Below are 17,385 nucleotides of genomic sequence, written 5' to 3'. Positions count from 1 at the left end.
GCGGCGGAGTGCGAAGGGCGTGTCTCCCCCCCTCCCCCCTCCCTCTCCTCCTCTCGTCTTACACCACATTGCTCTCATTCTGAGCTGAACTCCGAGGAGCAACAACTCTCCTCTATCAGACACAGACCCAGAGTGCCTCAAGTCTGATGAAGGGTGGATAACCACCCGAAACGTTACTCTGGAGGCACTCCTTTCATTTCATTTTGATCATTTTTGTTCCTTTTGTTTATGTTTTGTTTATTTGTACATAGTTTATTGTAAATTGCACATAGTTCCTTTAAAAATTTTAAAGACCAAAAAAAATATAAAAAACAAAACCAAAAAAATCTTTATTGATCTGACCAAGCATGTCTGGTGGACCCTCGTCGCTCCAGACGGTCTCGGCTGCGTTCCCGTGGGCGGGGTCCGCAGCGTTCAACTAGCGGGGGGCGTCGGGCTGACGTCCGAGTTGGAGCCGTGCATCACCGTTCCCGGCGGGGACGGGCTCTACTTATTCCTAACCCAACCCTAACCCTAACCTAATTACCCACTTTGGTCGATGTTTAGCTTCTTGTGCTATTCTCTGTTTTCTCTGCTACACTGAGCTGCGCAGTCTTGATCTTGATCGATGTTTCTTCTGCTCAATGAATAATGTTGTGAAGTGATGACGTATTTTTGACAGTAAATTCCGTCGTGAATTTGTTTTCGTACTGATGAAAGTGTAATCGTAAATTTTCATTCGTGATTGTAATTCTTGATGTCGTAACTTTTCATTCGTATTCTGATGGATAAAATACACACAATATATTTTATGTACGACTACTCATTTAAGAGTTTACAAAATATTTTATTTATGCATGCGCGACGCAAATATTTATGACAGCTTTCTACTCATACTAACCCCCAGAGCAAACCAGGCCTGGGGGAGTCTCAATAAATAATAAGCATCCAAAATACTGAGTTATATTTCATGAGTAAAAGACGGGGAAGTAAACGGACCATGTTTTTCAACCAGAGAAATACAAGAGTCAGTTTCTGTGTAACTGTCACAAACAGCCCATTGGTGATTCATGAGAGGATCATTCACACAGGCACTTTAATCCACTTTGCACTTTATCCTTTTTACATTGCACTTTAATAACTCGGAGCACTTAGAACATTTGCTCATTTGCACATAAGACAATGTTGCACAGGCACCGACCCAATGCAACAAACAGTTAGAGTTCACATGTGAACTGCCAGCTATTAAATTACCTCATGTGCAATCGCAATTTTGGCACACACAAAGCTTAGAGTTTCAATGCTTTTTAATCAAGTTCATAAACATTTTCACTTTTCACTTCCTTTTGCACAATCAGGAAAAATTACCCAAAAAAATTCTAAAGTTGGGTTGATTTCCAAAAATGTTGATAAAAGAAAAACTGATTGCATCTTTGTGAGGCGCCCATGACTGAAGTTTCCGTATTTCGATTGCCTCTTTAATCCAGCAACGATGTTTCTTTTCCTCTGTCCCAATGATGTTTGCTCCATCTCAGTCCATAATGTGCTTCTCTCTTTTACAGTGGGTCCGGTCAAGTGGTAACAGAGGGAAACAGGGGCAGATTTTTGACATTCAAATGTCTCTTATTCAGAAACTAGAGGGACTATTGAAATAAGTAAAGTATCAGAATGTAGGAAAGAGTTACACTCCAACAGGGTCAAGTTAAACCTGTGAGATTCTTTCAAGTTGTTGACAAAAATTTTTAAAAACTCATATCGGTAACGGAGGGAATGAAATATGCAGCACTTTTTGGGCAATAAATCCAAACAGTGATAACTCTTGGTTCTCACTTCCATATCCTTAACAAACTGGTTTGAATATTTGCTTCATATAGTTTTCTACCATATGGTACAAGATTAGGTTGAAAAACCTCTGTCTTTTTGACTCATTGAGATTTTTTATTAAGAAAGTCATGGTAACGGAGGGAAAGTAACGGAGGGAAAATTGTGCAAACAAGTAGAAGGTGCAGGATTTTACATAATTTGTCGCTTTTTTCTTCCAAATACTTTAATATTACTTCAAAATGAAAGGAAACTATTTCTATAAAATACGTCAGTCCTTCCAAGAACATTTTTATAATTTTAAATATATATATATATATTTTTAAATCATGTACCTTCATCAACAGTTCAAAGATGGAATAACACAAGATATGATGAAATACATCCATTTATTTACATGATTTGCAGGTCTTTGAAATTTGGGAAATAATTTTTGTTCCATGTTTCGTACATGGTCTGTTTAAAACGTATGGAACTTTAGAACCAAAAATGGTACAGAAAAAAGATAAACAGTTTTATAAACGAGAGTACATATGTATCTGTTGAATACATTTTTATATCAGATGCATTAACTTGAATTTTTGGCCTTGCTGTTTACTTCTGCTTGACCGGGGCCCTCCAGTTTTTAATTTTGGCCTCTGTGAATGTTTGACTCTCCTGATGTACATCATTCATGCAGTATTATCCATTTTAATCTTGTTGTTGTTATGTAATCATATGCAAATGTGATCATGTGAAAGCGCTTTGGAACCTCTCTGTTGTCATGGTAACGCAGTGGGAGTTCTTTGTGAGGTTCCGTGGAAAAGTGTGTAAAGGGTCACAGCACACTCCAGTCTCCAGTCAGAGCCACAGGCCTGAAGATGAGTGAGCAGAACGAGAGCAGCGTCCACAGAGCGTCCAGAGCGTCCAGAGCGACCGTCACAAACACAAAAGTGTGTTTAACGAGCTGAGGGACAGACAAATGTTCTGCGACGCTGTGCTCCTCGTACAACACCAAACATTTCTCGTGCACAAACTGATCCTCATTGACTCCAGCCAGTTTTTTAGGTAATTGACAGGAACAAAACGATGTGCGGTCAGGATTCACCAGAACAAAAGAGAATTTTAGAGCGTCTTTATAAATGGACACTTCCATCTGACGTTATGGACGGACGAATGAAATGTGCAGGAGCTGAGGCCGCAGAGACACAAGAGACACGAGACTTTCACTGCAAACGTCCAAACACACACGATCAGCCAGAACATCACGATCAGACGAGCCCTGTCCACTGTCCTGTGTCCTCTGACCTCGACCGTCACAGAGGACAAGTCTAAAACCTCTGACCTCGACCGTCACAGAGGACAAGTCTAAAACCTCTGAGCACAGTCTCTGTCCACACGTCTCACCTGTCATGTCTCTTCACAACTCACTTCTGCCAAAACACTTTTAGAAAACCTGTCCTCAAATATCTGTCCTCAAATACATGACCCTCAAACACTTGTCTTTAAAAATGGTTCTCAAACATCTGTCTACAAATACTTGTTCTCAAATTTATTATTTTTCAAATCCACATAAATCCAGGAGAAACAACTGAAGTGTTGTGAATCAAATCTCAAAGATCCAAAGTCACATCTGGAGACACTTTTGCTTCTGCTCCGACATCTGACTGAAGTGTGTTTTTGTTTTTTAGAGCCATGTTTGAACGCTGGGACCATCACAACGATAAAGACTTCAGAGTCGGTGGAATCTCTCCTGAGACCATGTCCCTGGTGCTCGAGTGGATCTACACCAAATCCATTGTCCTGCGCGCGGAGACAGTCCAGGACCTTCTGTTGGCTGCTGACATGCTGCTGCTGGACCAGCTCGTCCTGCTCTGCTTCCAGTTCATGGAGGAGAACATGAGCCCGGAAAACTGCATCGGCATCTGGAAGTTCTCGGATGTCGTGCTGTCCAGCAAAACTCGGGATTTGGCCCGGAGGTTCATCCTGAGGAAGTTTGAGGAGGTGATGGACTGTGAGGAGTATCAGGATCTCACTGGAGAAGAGCTGAGTGGGTTTATAGAAAGAGACGAACTCCACGTCAAAGACGAGACGGTGGTTTTTAAGGCTATTGTGCACTGGACCAACCACAACGTCCAGGAACGCAGAGAGCATTTTCCACAACTGCTGTCAAAGGTGAGTTACCAGTCGTGTATTTTACTTCTGTGGGGTTTTCACTGTTCACACATCACATATTTACATCACCACGTCAACTTTTATTGTTTTAAAAAGGCTATAATCACCCAAAACAACATATCCACATGTTTTATAACCTTCACTTTTGTTTTTGACGCTCTGAGTGTAGCCCGAGAGAGATCGCTAAATGACTGAAACATGCGTGGATGACTCTAAAACTTCTTCAGGCAGGTTTTTGATGAGGGAATAAAGTTATAACATGGTAGAAAGCTCCAAAAGTAGATTTTACATCATCCTCCTTCTTTAAACTTTTCACACCAAGATAATATTTGTGTTTCTGAGTCTCACCGGTTTTAAACAAAGATTATACGAGGATTATAGATCGAAAATGAGACTAAACCACAGTAGTTACAAATATTTAGCACTGTGTTTGATTTCCACGGTTTTCCAGACGTGAAAAACAGAACTAGTTTACAGTGAGTCAAAGTTATTCTTAACTTACCTTTCGCATTCTGAGCCCAAATTATTCACCACAACGAGTTTTTAAACACTTTTCACAGCTCTCACATCCCAGAGAGTTTCATAAATACACAAAAGCGGGACACAAAACAACACCCTACGACTTCACAAACCTGATGTGATGTGCAGTAGTTTCATTAGTGGGATGAACTCTGATTGTGTTGTGATAAAAGGCGACATGGAGATCTAAATATGTTCTGTGTTAAAAGTGAATCCCCCATAGAATCAAACAGCCGCTTTAATCTCAAATGAAAGTACAAACTCTACTGTACTGTGTCCTAAACGTTGCTCTTTTGTGTCTTTCAGGTCCGTTTCGTTGAGATTTCGTGCAACTTCATACATGACAACATTCTCAATAACCCCCTGGTGAACAACATCTCCTGTTCATCCATAATGGCAAACGCCTTGGACACCATCTCTGAACTTATCATCAACCCTGGCGCCCTGCACCGCCTGCACCGCCCCCGACTCCCTGAAGCCGTCCTCTTGGCCGTCGGAGGCATGAGCAGTGGCAATCCCATCAATGAAATCGAAGCGTACGACTACAAGGTCGATCGCTGGGTTCACATCATGAACTCCGAGAGGCCCAGAGCGTACCACGGCTGTGTGTTCCTCGACGGCTCGCTCTATTGTGTCGGAGGATATGACGGACCGGAGTATTTTAACAGCGTGAGTCGTCTGGACCTGGCGACCAACACCTGGCACGAGATGGCCCCCATGGATCACAGACGCTGCTACGTGAGCGTGGCGGCGCTGAACGGCCTCATTTATGCCATGGGCGGCTTCGACGGGAACACGAGGCTCAACACGGCCGAAGTGTTTGACCCCCAGACCCGCTGCTGGTCCCTGATCACCCCCATGAACGAGCAGAGGAGCGACGCCAAATGTGCCGCTCTGAACGGAAAGGTACGTGCACAGAGAAATATGAGAACAATCGTTAACTCTTCTTTGAATGGTTTTAATGAAACACACTTCATTCATAAAGAACAAAAAACAAACTTCTGAGGAACACGTGTCCTGCTCCAGGACACAGATATTGTAGAAGCAGCTCTCGAGGGGAAAATAAGTCCACTGTGTACTGCCTGAATCTAATTATAAAGCGTTTTTATTGACCGATAATCAGGAAGTCCAGATTAGCATGCTAGTGGTCGTTAGTTTAACCGTCACAGCCAAACTCTGTTTTGACGTCTGAAAGTTGTGACAAGTGTTTATAAACTCACTATTGTGAATAATGAGGACGCTCTGATCACAGAAGGTGAGTGAGGAAAAACTTTGGAGCAAACGGTTTAAAACAAACTAGTTTTGTTTTTAAGACGGAATAAATCAGGTACAGAGACTTTAATGACACTCTAACCCCTCAAGGAGCTACAAAGCCCCAATCATTCTTAATAAACTGTTGGTTCATTAGGTGTAGTTATTACACTTAATTACAGTGATACAGAAAATACATTTAATAAAAAAAGTTTCATTTATTCATTTATTTCATTTATTTATAACCTTTAACCTTTGTGTGTTGTGCAGATCTACATATGTGGAGGCTTCGACGGCTCTCAGTGTCTGCAGACGGCCGAGTGCTACAGCCCCGAAACAAACCAGTGGAGCTTTATCGCTCCCATGACGACCAGACGCAGCGGGGTCAGTGTCACCGCCTACGACAACAGCATCTATGTGGTAAGTGCAGAACTACAAACACAACTGAGCCCCAGAGCCTTCAGCTGCAGACAGAGACACGTCCAAGTGTGTCTCATCTCAGTTTATGGACAGACCAGGCCTCATGTGAAGCTCACGATTCCTTTAAATCTTGTACCTTTTTATATTTTCCTAGACCCACTCTAAGATTGTTTGGAATGACATGACATTATTCTCTTGTTCTAACATGTGGGCTCTGTGTGTAGGTCGGGGGTTTTGATGGGACTGAACGCCTCCGCAGCGTGGAAGTCTACAGTCCACGCTCCGACTCCTGGAGGGAGGTGGCGTCCATGAACACCACACGCAGTAACTTTGGCATCGCCGTCTTAAATAACCGGATCTTCGCTGTGGGCGGATACGACGGTTTCTCCACCACCTTCCGTGCGGAGGCGTACGACCCCCTAGTGGACAGCTGGAGCGAGGTCTGTGGCATGGACGTCTTCAGGAGCGCCTTAAACTGCTGCGTCATCTCCGACCTTCCCAACATGTCCGACTACACCTTCCCCAGACACGCTCTTCCTCTGCTCGACGTAGCCACTTAAACACACCCTAAACTATGGAGTAAGAAAGCTGTCAAAAATATTCATGCGCGTAAAATTGAAATCCGTGCGTATTTGGAAAATCCGTGGATATTTGGCTGTAGTTGCGCATAAAATAAATATTTGTAAACTCTTAAATGAGTCCAGTCGTACATAAAATATATTGTGTGTATTTTATCCATCAGAATACGAATTGAAAAGTTACAACATCAAGAATTACAATCACGAAATGAAAATTTACGATTACACTTTCATCAGTACGAAAACAAATTCACAGACGGAATTTTACTGTCAAAAATACGTCATCACTTCACAGACATTATTCATCGAGCAGAAGAAACATCGATCAAGATCAAGACTGCGCAGCTCAAGTTTGTAGCAGAGTAAAAACAGAGGAATGACACAAGAAGCTACAACAGAACAACAAGTGGGTTAATTAAAATCTATTGTAAAAATGTCTTGAATTCGGGAACCGAACGCTGCTGTGTAATATTGTGTAGAAACACCTCCTTTGAACGGGAAATTGCACCTATATGTTACATAACATAGTGGAGCCAGTTGGCAACATCAGACGTAACGTTCTCCCAGGGCTAATTAACAAATATCAGGTTCTCTGTATGTTTAGATTAAAACATTCACGGCTACAGCCACAGCGAGCATCAGTCAGTCTTCACTTCAGCTGCATTTCTCGCATGAAATGCCACCAACAGTTCCTCGGGACGCTGAAATGTCCCAGTTTACACCAAACACCAAACTGTCCTGGTTACGACGTCACAGCTAATGAAATGTTCCACATTACAGTTTAATGCAGCTTCCAGCATCAATTAATGTTGGTGTTTACAGGCAACACCTTGGTATGTTTACAGTATTTACCGGTAAGTTTAACATCACCGTGACGTGGGTGGATTTGCTAATTATAACCCATTATAACACATGTATAACCCATTATAACTCATGTATAACCCATTATAACTCATGTATAACCCATTATAACTCATGTATAACCCATTGTCTGAAATGCAGAAAAAAGACTCTTTCTAGTGGTGTATTATTGAGCATTTTTTGTACATGATTTTGTACTTTTCGCTTTGCAAATACCATAAATTTAGTTTTTTCTATGTTTAGCGATAATTTATTAACATCAAACCAGACTTTTATTTTCTGCAGCTCCCTCTTCACCATTTGAAAAAGCTGCCTTTGGTCTTCACCTGAGCAGTAGAGGCTGGTATCATCTGCGAAGAGCACATCATTGAACATTTTTGATGCCGAACATAAATCATTTATATACATAATAAATAGTTTTGGCCCAAGCGTCGAGCCCTGTGGAATTCCACAATTTACTTTCAACAATACAGATTTTTTATTATTTATTTCAACATACTGGTATTGGTTTTGTAGACAGCTTTGTAGCCAGGCATGCACAGGTCCTCGCAGTCCATATCTTTCTAATTTTTGCAATAATATATTATGATCGAGGGTATCAAAAGCCTTCTTAAGGTCAATAAAGATACCCACACTGTATTTCTTTGAATCAATTGCTGTAGATAAATTTTCTAACAATTCCATAACAGCCATTGAGGTGGAACGATTTTTCCTGAATCCATATTGATGGTCACTTAAGACCTCATATTTTTCTATGAATTTATCTAATCGATGAACAAATATGTTTTCTATTATTTTTGAGAATTGAGAGAGTATTGAAATTGGTCTATAGTTTAAAAATATTTTTTTTTCCCCATTTTTGTATCCTGGAAACACTCTTGCTATTTTCATTTTATCTGGAAATGTGCCCATTTTAAATGACTGATTACATATATGTGTCAGTGGATCTGCTATGAGCTCTATTGTTTTCTTGATTAGGTTCATGTCTAGGCCAGCTGCATCTCTGGATGTTTTTGGTTTGAATTGTTTTACTATTTTAACTATCTCATTTTCATTTGTAGGATTCATATAGAAGGAGTTTGGGTTTCTACAGACTGTGTTACATGGAAGAGAGTTCCTGTGCATTTCTATAGATTTTGCCAAGTTATTACCCACATTAACAAAATAGTGATTGAACCCATCTACAGTCTCTTTTATAGTTTCGAGTCTGGTATTATTATGTGTAAAGTGGTTTGGGATTCATGTTTTTTGTCTCTTATTTCCATAATACTGTTTATCACTTTCCATGTTCCCTTTATATTTTCCCTTTGCTCTTGAAGTAATTTGTGAAAGTAGTTCTTTTTACAACTTCTCAGGATGCTTATCAATTTATTTTTATACTTTTTATATTTAATTTCAGATTTCTTTGTTCTGAGTTGGATAAATCTTTTATATAGTATTTTTTTTTTCTTGCATGCATTTTCTAGTCCGTTCGTTATCCAAGGCTTTTTAACACAGTTTTGATTTTCATTTACTTTTTGCAATGGGCAGTTTTTTTCATATAGTTTGATATATTTACACAAGAAGGTTTCATAGGCATCATTGGGATCAGTCTGATTGTACACATCATTCCAGCTAAGTTTGTTTAAGTCCTCCTTAAAATTATTTAAAGACTGGGGTGTTAATCGTCTTATGAATTTGTATGATTTTGATTTGGAATCATAATTCAGTTCATTACAGTTCTGAAAAACTGCAAAAACTGGAAGGTGATCACTTATGTCACTAATCAGGAGTCCTCCAATTGTTTTAGCTTCAGTTTTACTGGAGAATATATTATCTATCAGTGTAGTAGTGTCAGTGGTAATCCTACTTGGTTTATCTATGACTGGGATGAGCATATTACAGTACATCATGTTTATGAAGTCTGCTGTTTTCTCGTGGGCAGAAGCATTCATAAGATTAATATTAAAATCCCCACATATAATTTGTTCTTTTCCTTTGGACCCATTTGTGTTGAGCCAATCATGCATTTTTTCATTAAATTTATCTATGGGGGATCCTGGGGTTCTGTATATACATGTGACTTGCACATTTCTGGATTTTTTATATTCGATCTCAATAGTGACACATTCTAGTATATTTTCCACAGTTATTGATTTGCTTTCAAAAAGTTTACAAGTTAGGGCTGAGTCCACATACAGAGCAACACCCCCACCTTTTTTATCTTTCCTGTTTACTGTAAATAAATCATATCCTGCCATTTGCACCCCAGCAAGTTTGTCATTATCCATCCAGGTTTCGGATACAGCTATGACACTAAATTTATTAAACAACTGCAATAATTCGTTCCATCTCATGTATTCACCTGTTCTCCTTTCGGCAATGCGTAATCCGTGCGCCACGGCATGCTCCTCACTGTTCCCAATCATTTATACATCGCAACACTGAACAAGGTTCAAACTGAACAAACTGAACTGAACAAAAGGTTCATATTTGTAGCCTATATTTATTTTCAATTTGAACATTTTGCGTAAATTATCAATAACAAAGTTTTTTTGTTTTGTTTTTTTTTTAGAGAGAATTGCTGAATAAATGTCAATGAATAAATCATGTAACTAAAAATAATAGTTTGACTAATCGTGATTTCATAAATACCAAAATAATCGTGATAATGATTTTTTCCATAATGGAGCTACTCTAGGTAGAGAGGTTTAATGTCACACTGTGGAACATTCCAGGCAGAGCAATGACATCTCCATAGAAACAAGCAGGTGACGGTCACTCTTTTGAACACAGAAGAAGACCCCAGTAAACTTGCCGGACTACTTTACTTACTTCATGTCAAAAGATCCAAACTATTAGTCTGATTCATAAGCCGTCTGACCTCGTAGCGTTAGGATTCGTTTGCTCGACGGTTTTTATTTAACCAGTCGATGCTTTTTAGTCGTGACGTTTGTAATGCACCAAATCCCGTAGGAAGAAGAACAATAACGTCTTTCCCCTTGATAAAATTCACCAAACATTCTCTTTGTTCCGGCTTTAAATCCTCGATCTCGGGAATCGTTGCCAACACAGAATGTCTGTCTCTTCACTGATTGGTCTGTGTGAGGTCTACAGCTTCCGGGGTTTTTGTAAAGCGTCTAGTGTTTTCCAAGTTTTGACCTAGTCGCTGGAGAGAAATGAAACTGAGCAGAGGCACTAGGTTGCGCCAGCCTGGATACTGACCTCTCCCTTTAAGCCAAATGTCGTCACCTCAATCAAAAACAGACCTGGAGTTGTGTTTTGTTTCATTCACGTGTTTGAGTAACTATTTATTATTAGTCTGTCTACATCTCCAAAGCTCAAAATGCTCTGTTCCATTTTGTGATCTAGCGATAGTTTTCAAGTGAACCGCTACATTTGACCTTTTATTCAGTAGACAATGGCAATACCAGGTCTGAAATGATCCAAATGGAGCACTTCCTGTATTACCACTAGAGCCCGCCCGATATATATCGGCTGGCCGATATTATTGGCCGATATGGGCACCTGGAGACATATCGGCCGATATGTTTGCTGATATGGACCGATATTTCCCGTGGGCATGTTACACCTCGTTATAAATCTTAGACTCTCTCCATTCTGTTTATTTAATCCAATTTACAGACAGATAAATGTCCAAATATGTGGCTCCACGTCAGGATTTATCTGCGGTGTCATTTGTCTGTGTGTGTCGTACTGTCCCTGAACACACCACAGAGTCATGTGTGTTTGTTTACACCCGCAGCCGTGCGCAACACTGAGATTATTTTCTTTTTACGGACAATCAGTTTGAGTTTGGATTAAAAGGACATTTATTAGTTCAGACTTGTGATGTGGGAGGAGCCTGTGTGTGTGTGTGTGTGTGTGTGTGTGTGTGTAGTTCAGACGTGATGTGGGAGGAGCCTGTGTGTGTGTGTGTGTGTGTGTGTGTTAGTTCAGACGTGATGTGGGAGGAGCCTGTGTGAGGCTGAGTGTTGAAATATGTCGACTCTGAAGTTAGTTTTGGTCATTTGTTCTTGTTGATCTGTGTCACATAAACAGTCTGTTTTCTATTGGTCTGTTGTAAAGTGATTATATTTATATTGTTCGTATATTTGTTACTGGAGCTGCATTGATGTAAATGAGCTGTGAATAGACGTGTGAATGATCCACATTTACACATATAATTAATTACCGCAGTGCGCATGTTTTTACGGCTAAAGGCTAATAGCACTAGTTTCTTTACTCTCTAGGAGTTATGGGTCGGTCGTGATCGAAGCGGCTCTTAGATCCGGCTCTTTGAAGCGAACAACAGGAGCATGTTTTTTATTGGGAGCCGTGTTTTCTCTTTTTTCTCACTTTTTCTCTTCAAGCCGCTTTTAGACTCGTAGTTTGACAGCAGCAGCGGCTGAAAACCAAACTTTCAGAAATCTGCGTGTGCATAGGATAAAAAAAAAACACTGCAAAAACTCAACTGTGTCGGTAGGGGGCGTATCTATTGCGGTAGGGGGCGTGTCCGTGTCAGTAGGGGACGTGTCTAAACGTAGGGGGCGTGTCCGTGTCGGTAGGGGGGCGTGTCCAAAATACTGGAGACGTTTTTGGATGAGAAACGTTTTCAAAAGTTTTTCAGTTTGTTCAGTTTTTTTTTTTTCTTTTTGTCACAAAAACAAAGCCATCGCTCCATTGCTCCGTTCAGAGTCGTTTATTGTGGTTTATCGTGGTTTGTCGTGGTTTATTGGTCCTCGGGCTCTGATTGGCCCGTGGTCCGGTAGACCCGCCTCCTGTGCTCTGATTGGAGGAAGGGGCTCAGGACTCGCTCCACGTCCCGGCAGCGTTTGAGGAACCGCGCTCGGTCCCGGGCGAACTCCTCCCACTCGCCTCGGCGCTCCTCGGAACCCACGCAGAACACCTGCACGTCCGGACAGAACCGCACCTGCACAGAACCAACAGAACCAAACGGAACCGGGTCAGGAACAAACAGAACCAACAGAACCAAACAGAACCGGGTCAGGAACAAACAGAACCAACACAGAACCAACTCAGAACCAGGAGAACGTTTGTTTTCAGAGAACTTGTCGTTTCTCTACTTCAAGTCATTTTCTAATTTTACATTTTGGCCAAGCTTTTCTGCTCCTTCTCCTGCTCCTGGTCCTGGTCTTGGTCTGGTCTTGGTCTAGTCCTGGTCCTCCTTCTGGTCCTGGTCTTGGTCTGGTCTTGGTCTAGTCCTGGTCCTCCTTCTGGTCTGGTCTCATAAACTCAAGTGATTAAACTACACATTTGGTCAGACTAAAAAATAAAACAAAGACACTACAACCCTAAAGACTCCAGATATCGGCCGATATGCGGCTGTGTGTTTAGGGCAGATATCGGCCGATATGCGGCTGTGTGTTTAGGGAAGAAATAACACTTAAATAAACAAATATAACTTTCATGAGTCCAATTCAGTCTGACTCAACACAACAGCAACAACACACAAATATGGGTCCCAGTCGGTCTCAGTCCCGGTCCGGTCCCGGTCTCAGTCCCGGTCTCAGTCCCGGTCCGGTCCCGGTCTCAGTCCCGGTCCGGTCCCGGTCTCAGTCCCGGTCCGGTCCCGGTCTGAGTCTCACCTTCTTCTTGCCGGTGGTTCTGGAGCTGCTCTGGGAACACTCGGATATCGTGCGGACTCTGCGCTCCTCGGGTTTCGGGTCTGGTAGCGGATCAGTCCCCGGTCCCGATCCCAGTCCGGATTTAGTCCTGATCGGGGCCTGGAAGTTGAGCGGGCTGTACGGGTCGGACGAGCAGAAGGAGTCGAGCAGCTTCAGGTTCTGCTCCTTGGCGTCGCTGGCCTCGTCCCAGGAGGAGGAGGACGCGGACGAGGCCAGGGAGGAGGCGCAGGACGCTGGGCTGGACTGGTCTTCCTCTGGTCCCGGTCCTGGTCCCGGTCTGGGGATGGGTCTCGGGGCAGATCCCAGTTTGGCGGTGAAGTTGCGGGGGTTGTACGGGTCGTCGCTTTGGCACAGAGAGCTCCACAGTTGCTCCGTCTCAGAGTCAAACTCGTCCTCGTCGTCCTCGTCGTCCTCGTCGTCGTCGCTGTCGTCGCTGTCGTCGCTGTCGTCGTGTCGTCGTCGTCGTCGCTGTCGTCGCTGTCGTCGCTGCACGGACACCCCATAATGAACGCGATGGTCTTGTTCTCGCGGTGGGGCGCCGGGAGCCGTTTGTCCGTCTCACGCGGCAGCTCCTCGTCGATCTCCTCGTCGATCTCCTCGTCGGTCTCCTCGTCGGGCTCCCAGGCGCTCCCCAGGCCCGGCAGCAGCAAGGCGGCGCTCTGGAGCCGGGCTTTGGCCACCAGCTGCTCCTCCTCCAGGCTCGAGTATCCGTGGTCCTGGTCCGGGGCGAGCGCGCACACGTCCCCGAGGCTCTGCAGCCTAAAACTGGTTTTGTTCATATTTTCTAAGTTTCGGATCCTCTCGTGCAGTTCCTGGTTCTCAGCCTCTAAGATCTGGTGCTTGACCTTAGGTCAGGATTTTCTAAAAAAACACCAGGGCATTTTTTCTGTTTAAATATGCAGTAAAGAGAGAGAAAAGCTCTAGTGTAAACGTGCAGTAGTAGCTCTAGTAGCAGTACACGTAGTACACGCAGTAGAAGTGGCAGTATTCTGTGTCTGTAGTGTTTGTTTCGTGTTATACTTATAATCTTCTTCAAAACAGTAAGTTGCTTTGTGCTTTGTGCTTGTCCTTTACTGATGATGTCATAAAGCAGAGCGCTGCTTTGAAGTAGCAGTAGTAAAAGTATTAGTAAAAGTATTCTTTCACTTGAGTGTTTATTTCACTGTGTCACTCAAGGTTTGCTTCTCTGATGATGTCATCAAGCAGAGTTCTATCACCATGGAGATCCAGGGCGGCATTAGAACATCACGTTGCTACGGCGACAGCTTCTCAGGCTCCAAAACTATTTTAGATTCTAGAATGTGATGATGTCATCGTCCCAGAGGGGAGGAGCTAAATCATTTTCCCGGTGATTACGATGTACTTTTCCATCTGTATTAATATTAGATGGAAACCATGGCAACAGAGAGGTGGTCTGCTCTTGTGGAAGCTTTCACATGTTGAACGTTTAATGTTGTTTTTTTATAATTAACAAAACTAGTCGATCTCACCTGGGACAGAAGGGGAGGGGCTTAGATCAGAGAGATCAGGAGTCTAACCCACAACCTCCTGGTGAGAGGGAGGAGACAGGACAACCGCCCGACATCAGAGCGTTTGTGAAAGCAGCGGCTGAAACGTCCCCAACACATTTGCACGACTTCATTGTTTTTGCTGATTCAAGGAAAGTTACTCAGAAAATACTCAGGTAAAGGGGCGGGGCCTCACTGCTCAGGTAAATGGGCGGGGCCTCACTGCTCAGGTAAAGGGGCGGGGCCTCACTGCTCAGGTAAAGGGGCGGGTAAAGTCTGACCTGTTCATTTTCAGAAAAGTCCTGGTGTTTGACACAAAGAAATACAAATTGAATTCACACAATAATAATAATAACCCCAGTTTTGTTTTGTATGTGAACTAGAAGTGCACAGTCTGATCTTTGAACACTGAAGAGTCTCAAAGTGAGTGGTTTTACTGTAGACAGGAAACAGGTGACACAAAGGTCTGCACACAGATCCCGCTTCAGTCTTTGCGATCGGGGATTTAAAGTCTCGTAAGATTCTCCTCGTGTCTGTGGCGTTCGCTTTCTGTCGCACGTTTAAAAATGGTTCCAAATCCTGTAGTGTGTGTCGGCCGTAACTGCTGCTGCGAGCCTCATCGTTCTGCTCTTAAAATGTTCGTATTAATCCGCTCTACGTGATCCCGGGTTTTTCATTTTGCTGTTTTGTCTGTAAATCGATTCCTAAAATGCAGCTCTGAATTCTCCCCTGTAACCGCCAGGCGTCGATGAGCTTCATTTGACTGGAGCCTAGCGATTTCTTTACAATCTGTGGACGTCTAAAGAGGAAAAGGACTCCGGATTTCAGCATTTTCAGTTTGTATTTTGGATTTAGATGTGAGTCATTTATCATTGAAAGACAAACAGACTGTGAGTAAAACACAGTGATAATAATAAAAATGAAATGTGAAGTTTTTGAGGCGCCTATGTTCTATTTTTGTCATAATTACACCAGGGATTCGAGACATAAACCAAAGACAAGACAAATTGCTCCCATTTGCTCAAACGAACTTCGATTTCAGTGAAATTTGAAACAGTTGTTAAACTCTCTGCCCTGAAGCTACTTAATGTGAAAATTATTAATTTGGCGCATTAGCGCCCCCTATAGATTGAAACAAAATTTAATATGGGAGAAAATCATTTGTTCCCAAATAGTTGTTCAAAAATTTCTGAAATTTTGCACAAAATTCCATTTTGTCATGCTGATCCAAAATTCAGTGACACCCATGTCATATTTTTGATAGCGTTGCCATAGCGATGACATAAACTCCATGTTCACATCTTTATAAGCACCACGCTGCTGCACCACTGCCGCACTGTAATCATGGTCAAAGGAGAGGGGCTTATCTCCCACGAAAACCTTCTTCTGCCAGGCGTTTCTCAGGACAGACTCTTTAGTTTGAAAGTGTAGAAAGTTTACGATGATGGACCTGGGGGGAGCGTCGGCACTCGGCACGGGACCCAGAGAGCGATGAGCTCGTTGTATTTGCAGGTCTGCGCTGTCATCAATGAGGCGCTCACATTAGTTTCTTCTTTTAGTTTTGAAGGCTGTACCAAGTGGTGAAGTTTGTTGAGTGCATCACATGTGCATATTAAACATTGAATTTATATATTTGTTTGACTATTACAAATTGAGTTGTTTAACCACTGAAGTCTTATGTATGTTTAAAGGTACCACTATGTGAAACATGTTTGCTTTTGAGGTACTCCTTTGCAGATATAGGCTGTGTCCTTTTAAGGAATTTCATTGTAAAGCAGCAGCAGTGGAGATGGGTCTGCCTGGTGCGAAACTAAACAAATTGGTGATTTACATTGGGCTGATGTCAACTCCCTAAACCTAGAGGAATGCAGAGATACTCCAAGGAAGATTCAAGGCATTACCTGTTCAACATATTATTTGCATATTCATATGGATGTCTATAAAATCTGATTTGAGGTATTCAGAGGCGTCCAGATTTGCCTGATTTAAGACCTGTGTAGCTGTAGGCGGTCAGGGGTAACAATCTGACCCAGAGCTCTGTATTAGAATTGTATTGTATAGGGAATAAATTATTTTTGATTTTAATCGAACGATTCCAGTGGTTATTTTTAAGAGAACACGCTGAATGGTTTTTTGAGGATACCTAACAGTTTTTGGTGACCTCCGACGTGATTTAAGTTAATGTTGTGATTTAAAAGGTATGTTGTGATTATTAAGTTAATATTGTATAAGACGGAGTAGGACTCCGCACCTTCCACTTGACGGGATTTCTCTCCAAGAGCGGTCGCCTGTTGTTCTACGGAACCGAATTTCTGCTATTNAAAAAACTTTTCAGTCAGGTGCAGCTAAACAGAACAGTTTTGAGTCTGGATTTAAACAGAGTCACAGAAGAGTCTGTCTCACATGTTCAGACTGTTCCAGGTTTTAGCTGCATGAACCTGAAACTGACTCCTCGTGTTTAGTCGTGACTCTGGGCACCAGGAGGAGGTCAGTCCCTGAGCTCCTCAGAGTGCAGATGGTTCATGTGGCACTAACATGTCACAGATGGACTTTGGTGCTCGGTCATGGAGAGACGTGGACAAGCAGAGCTGCTTTAAACTCTATTCTCTGAGTGTATCAGGCTCTGTGTTTTATCGTGGCCACACCCTCCTTGTCCAAGTCTGATCC

The 17,385-nt window shown here is 42.5% G+C and overlaps 1 protein-coding gene across 1 annotated transcript; it reads left to right on the top strand.

Annotated features, from left to right (window-relative positions):
- Positions 1–2,709: 2,709 nt before the first annotated feature.
- On the top strand, positions 2,710–6,704 carry LOC110174700 (kelch-like protein 10). The gene is made up of 5 exons (XM_055149279.1): positions 2,710–2,847; positions 3,471–3,954; positions 4,780–5,379; positions 5,995–6,144; positions 6,369–6,704. The coding sequence occupies exons 1-5, from the start codon at positions 2,762–2,764 to the stop codon at positions 6,702–6,704; spliced, it is 1,656 nt and encodes a 551-aa protein (XP_055005254.1). The 5' UTR covers positions 2,710–2,761.
- The last annotated feature ends 10,681 nt before the right edge of the window (positions 6,705–17,385 follow it).

Source organism: Boleophthalmus pectinirostris, unplaced genomic scaffold (assembly GCF_026225935.1).
Source record: "Boleophthalmus pectinirostris isolate CB_2022bp ecotype Guang Dong unplaced genomic scaffold, ASM2622593v1 HiC_scaffold_13, whole genome shotgun sequence".
NCBI classification, from domain to species: domain Eukaryota; kingdom Metazoa; phylum Chordata; class Actinopteri; order Gobiiformes; family Gobiidae; genus Boleophthalmus; species Boleophthalmus pectinirostris.
This window is presented reverse-complemented; position numbering and strand designations above follow the sequence as displayed.

What these genes read in the sequence shown, in the direction of transcription:
- LOC110174700 (XM_055149279.1), top strand. Translation starts at nt 2,762, where the DNA reads ATGTTCTGCGACGCTGTGCTCCTCGTACAACACCAAACATTTCTCGTG. An exon ending in GACTCCAGCCAGTTTTTTAG is followed by an intron (nt 2,848 to 3,470) that starts GTAATTGACAGG and finishes TTTGTTTTTTAG; the next exon opens with AGCCATGTTTGAACGCTGGG. An exon ending in TTCCACAACTGCTGTCAAAG is followed by an intron (nt 3,955 to 4,779) that starts GTGAGTTACCAG and finishes TGTGTCTTTCAG; the next exon opens with GTCCGTTTCGTTGAGATTTC.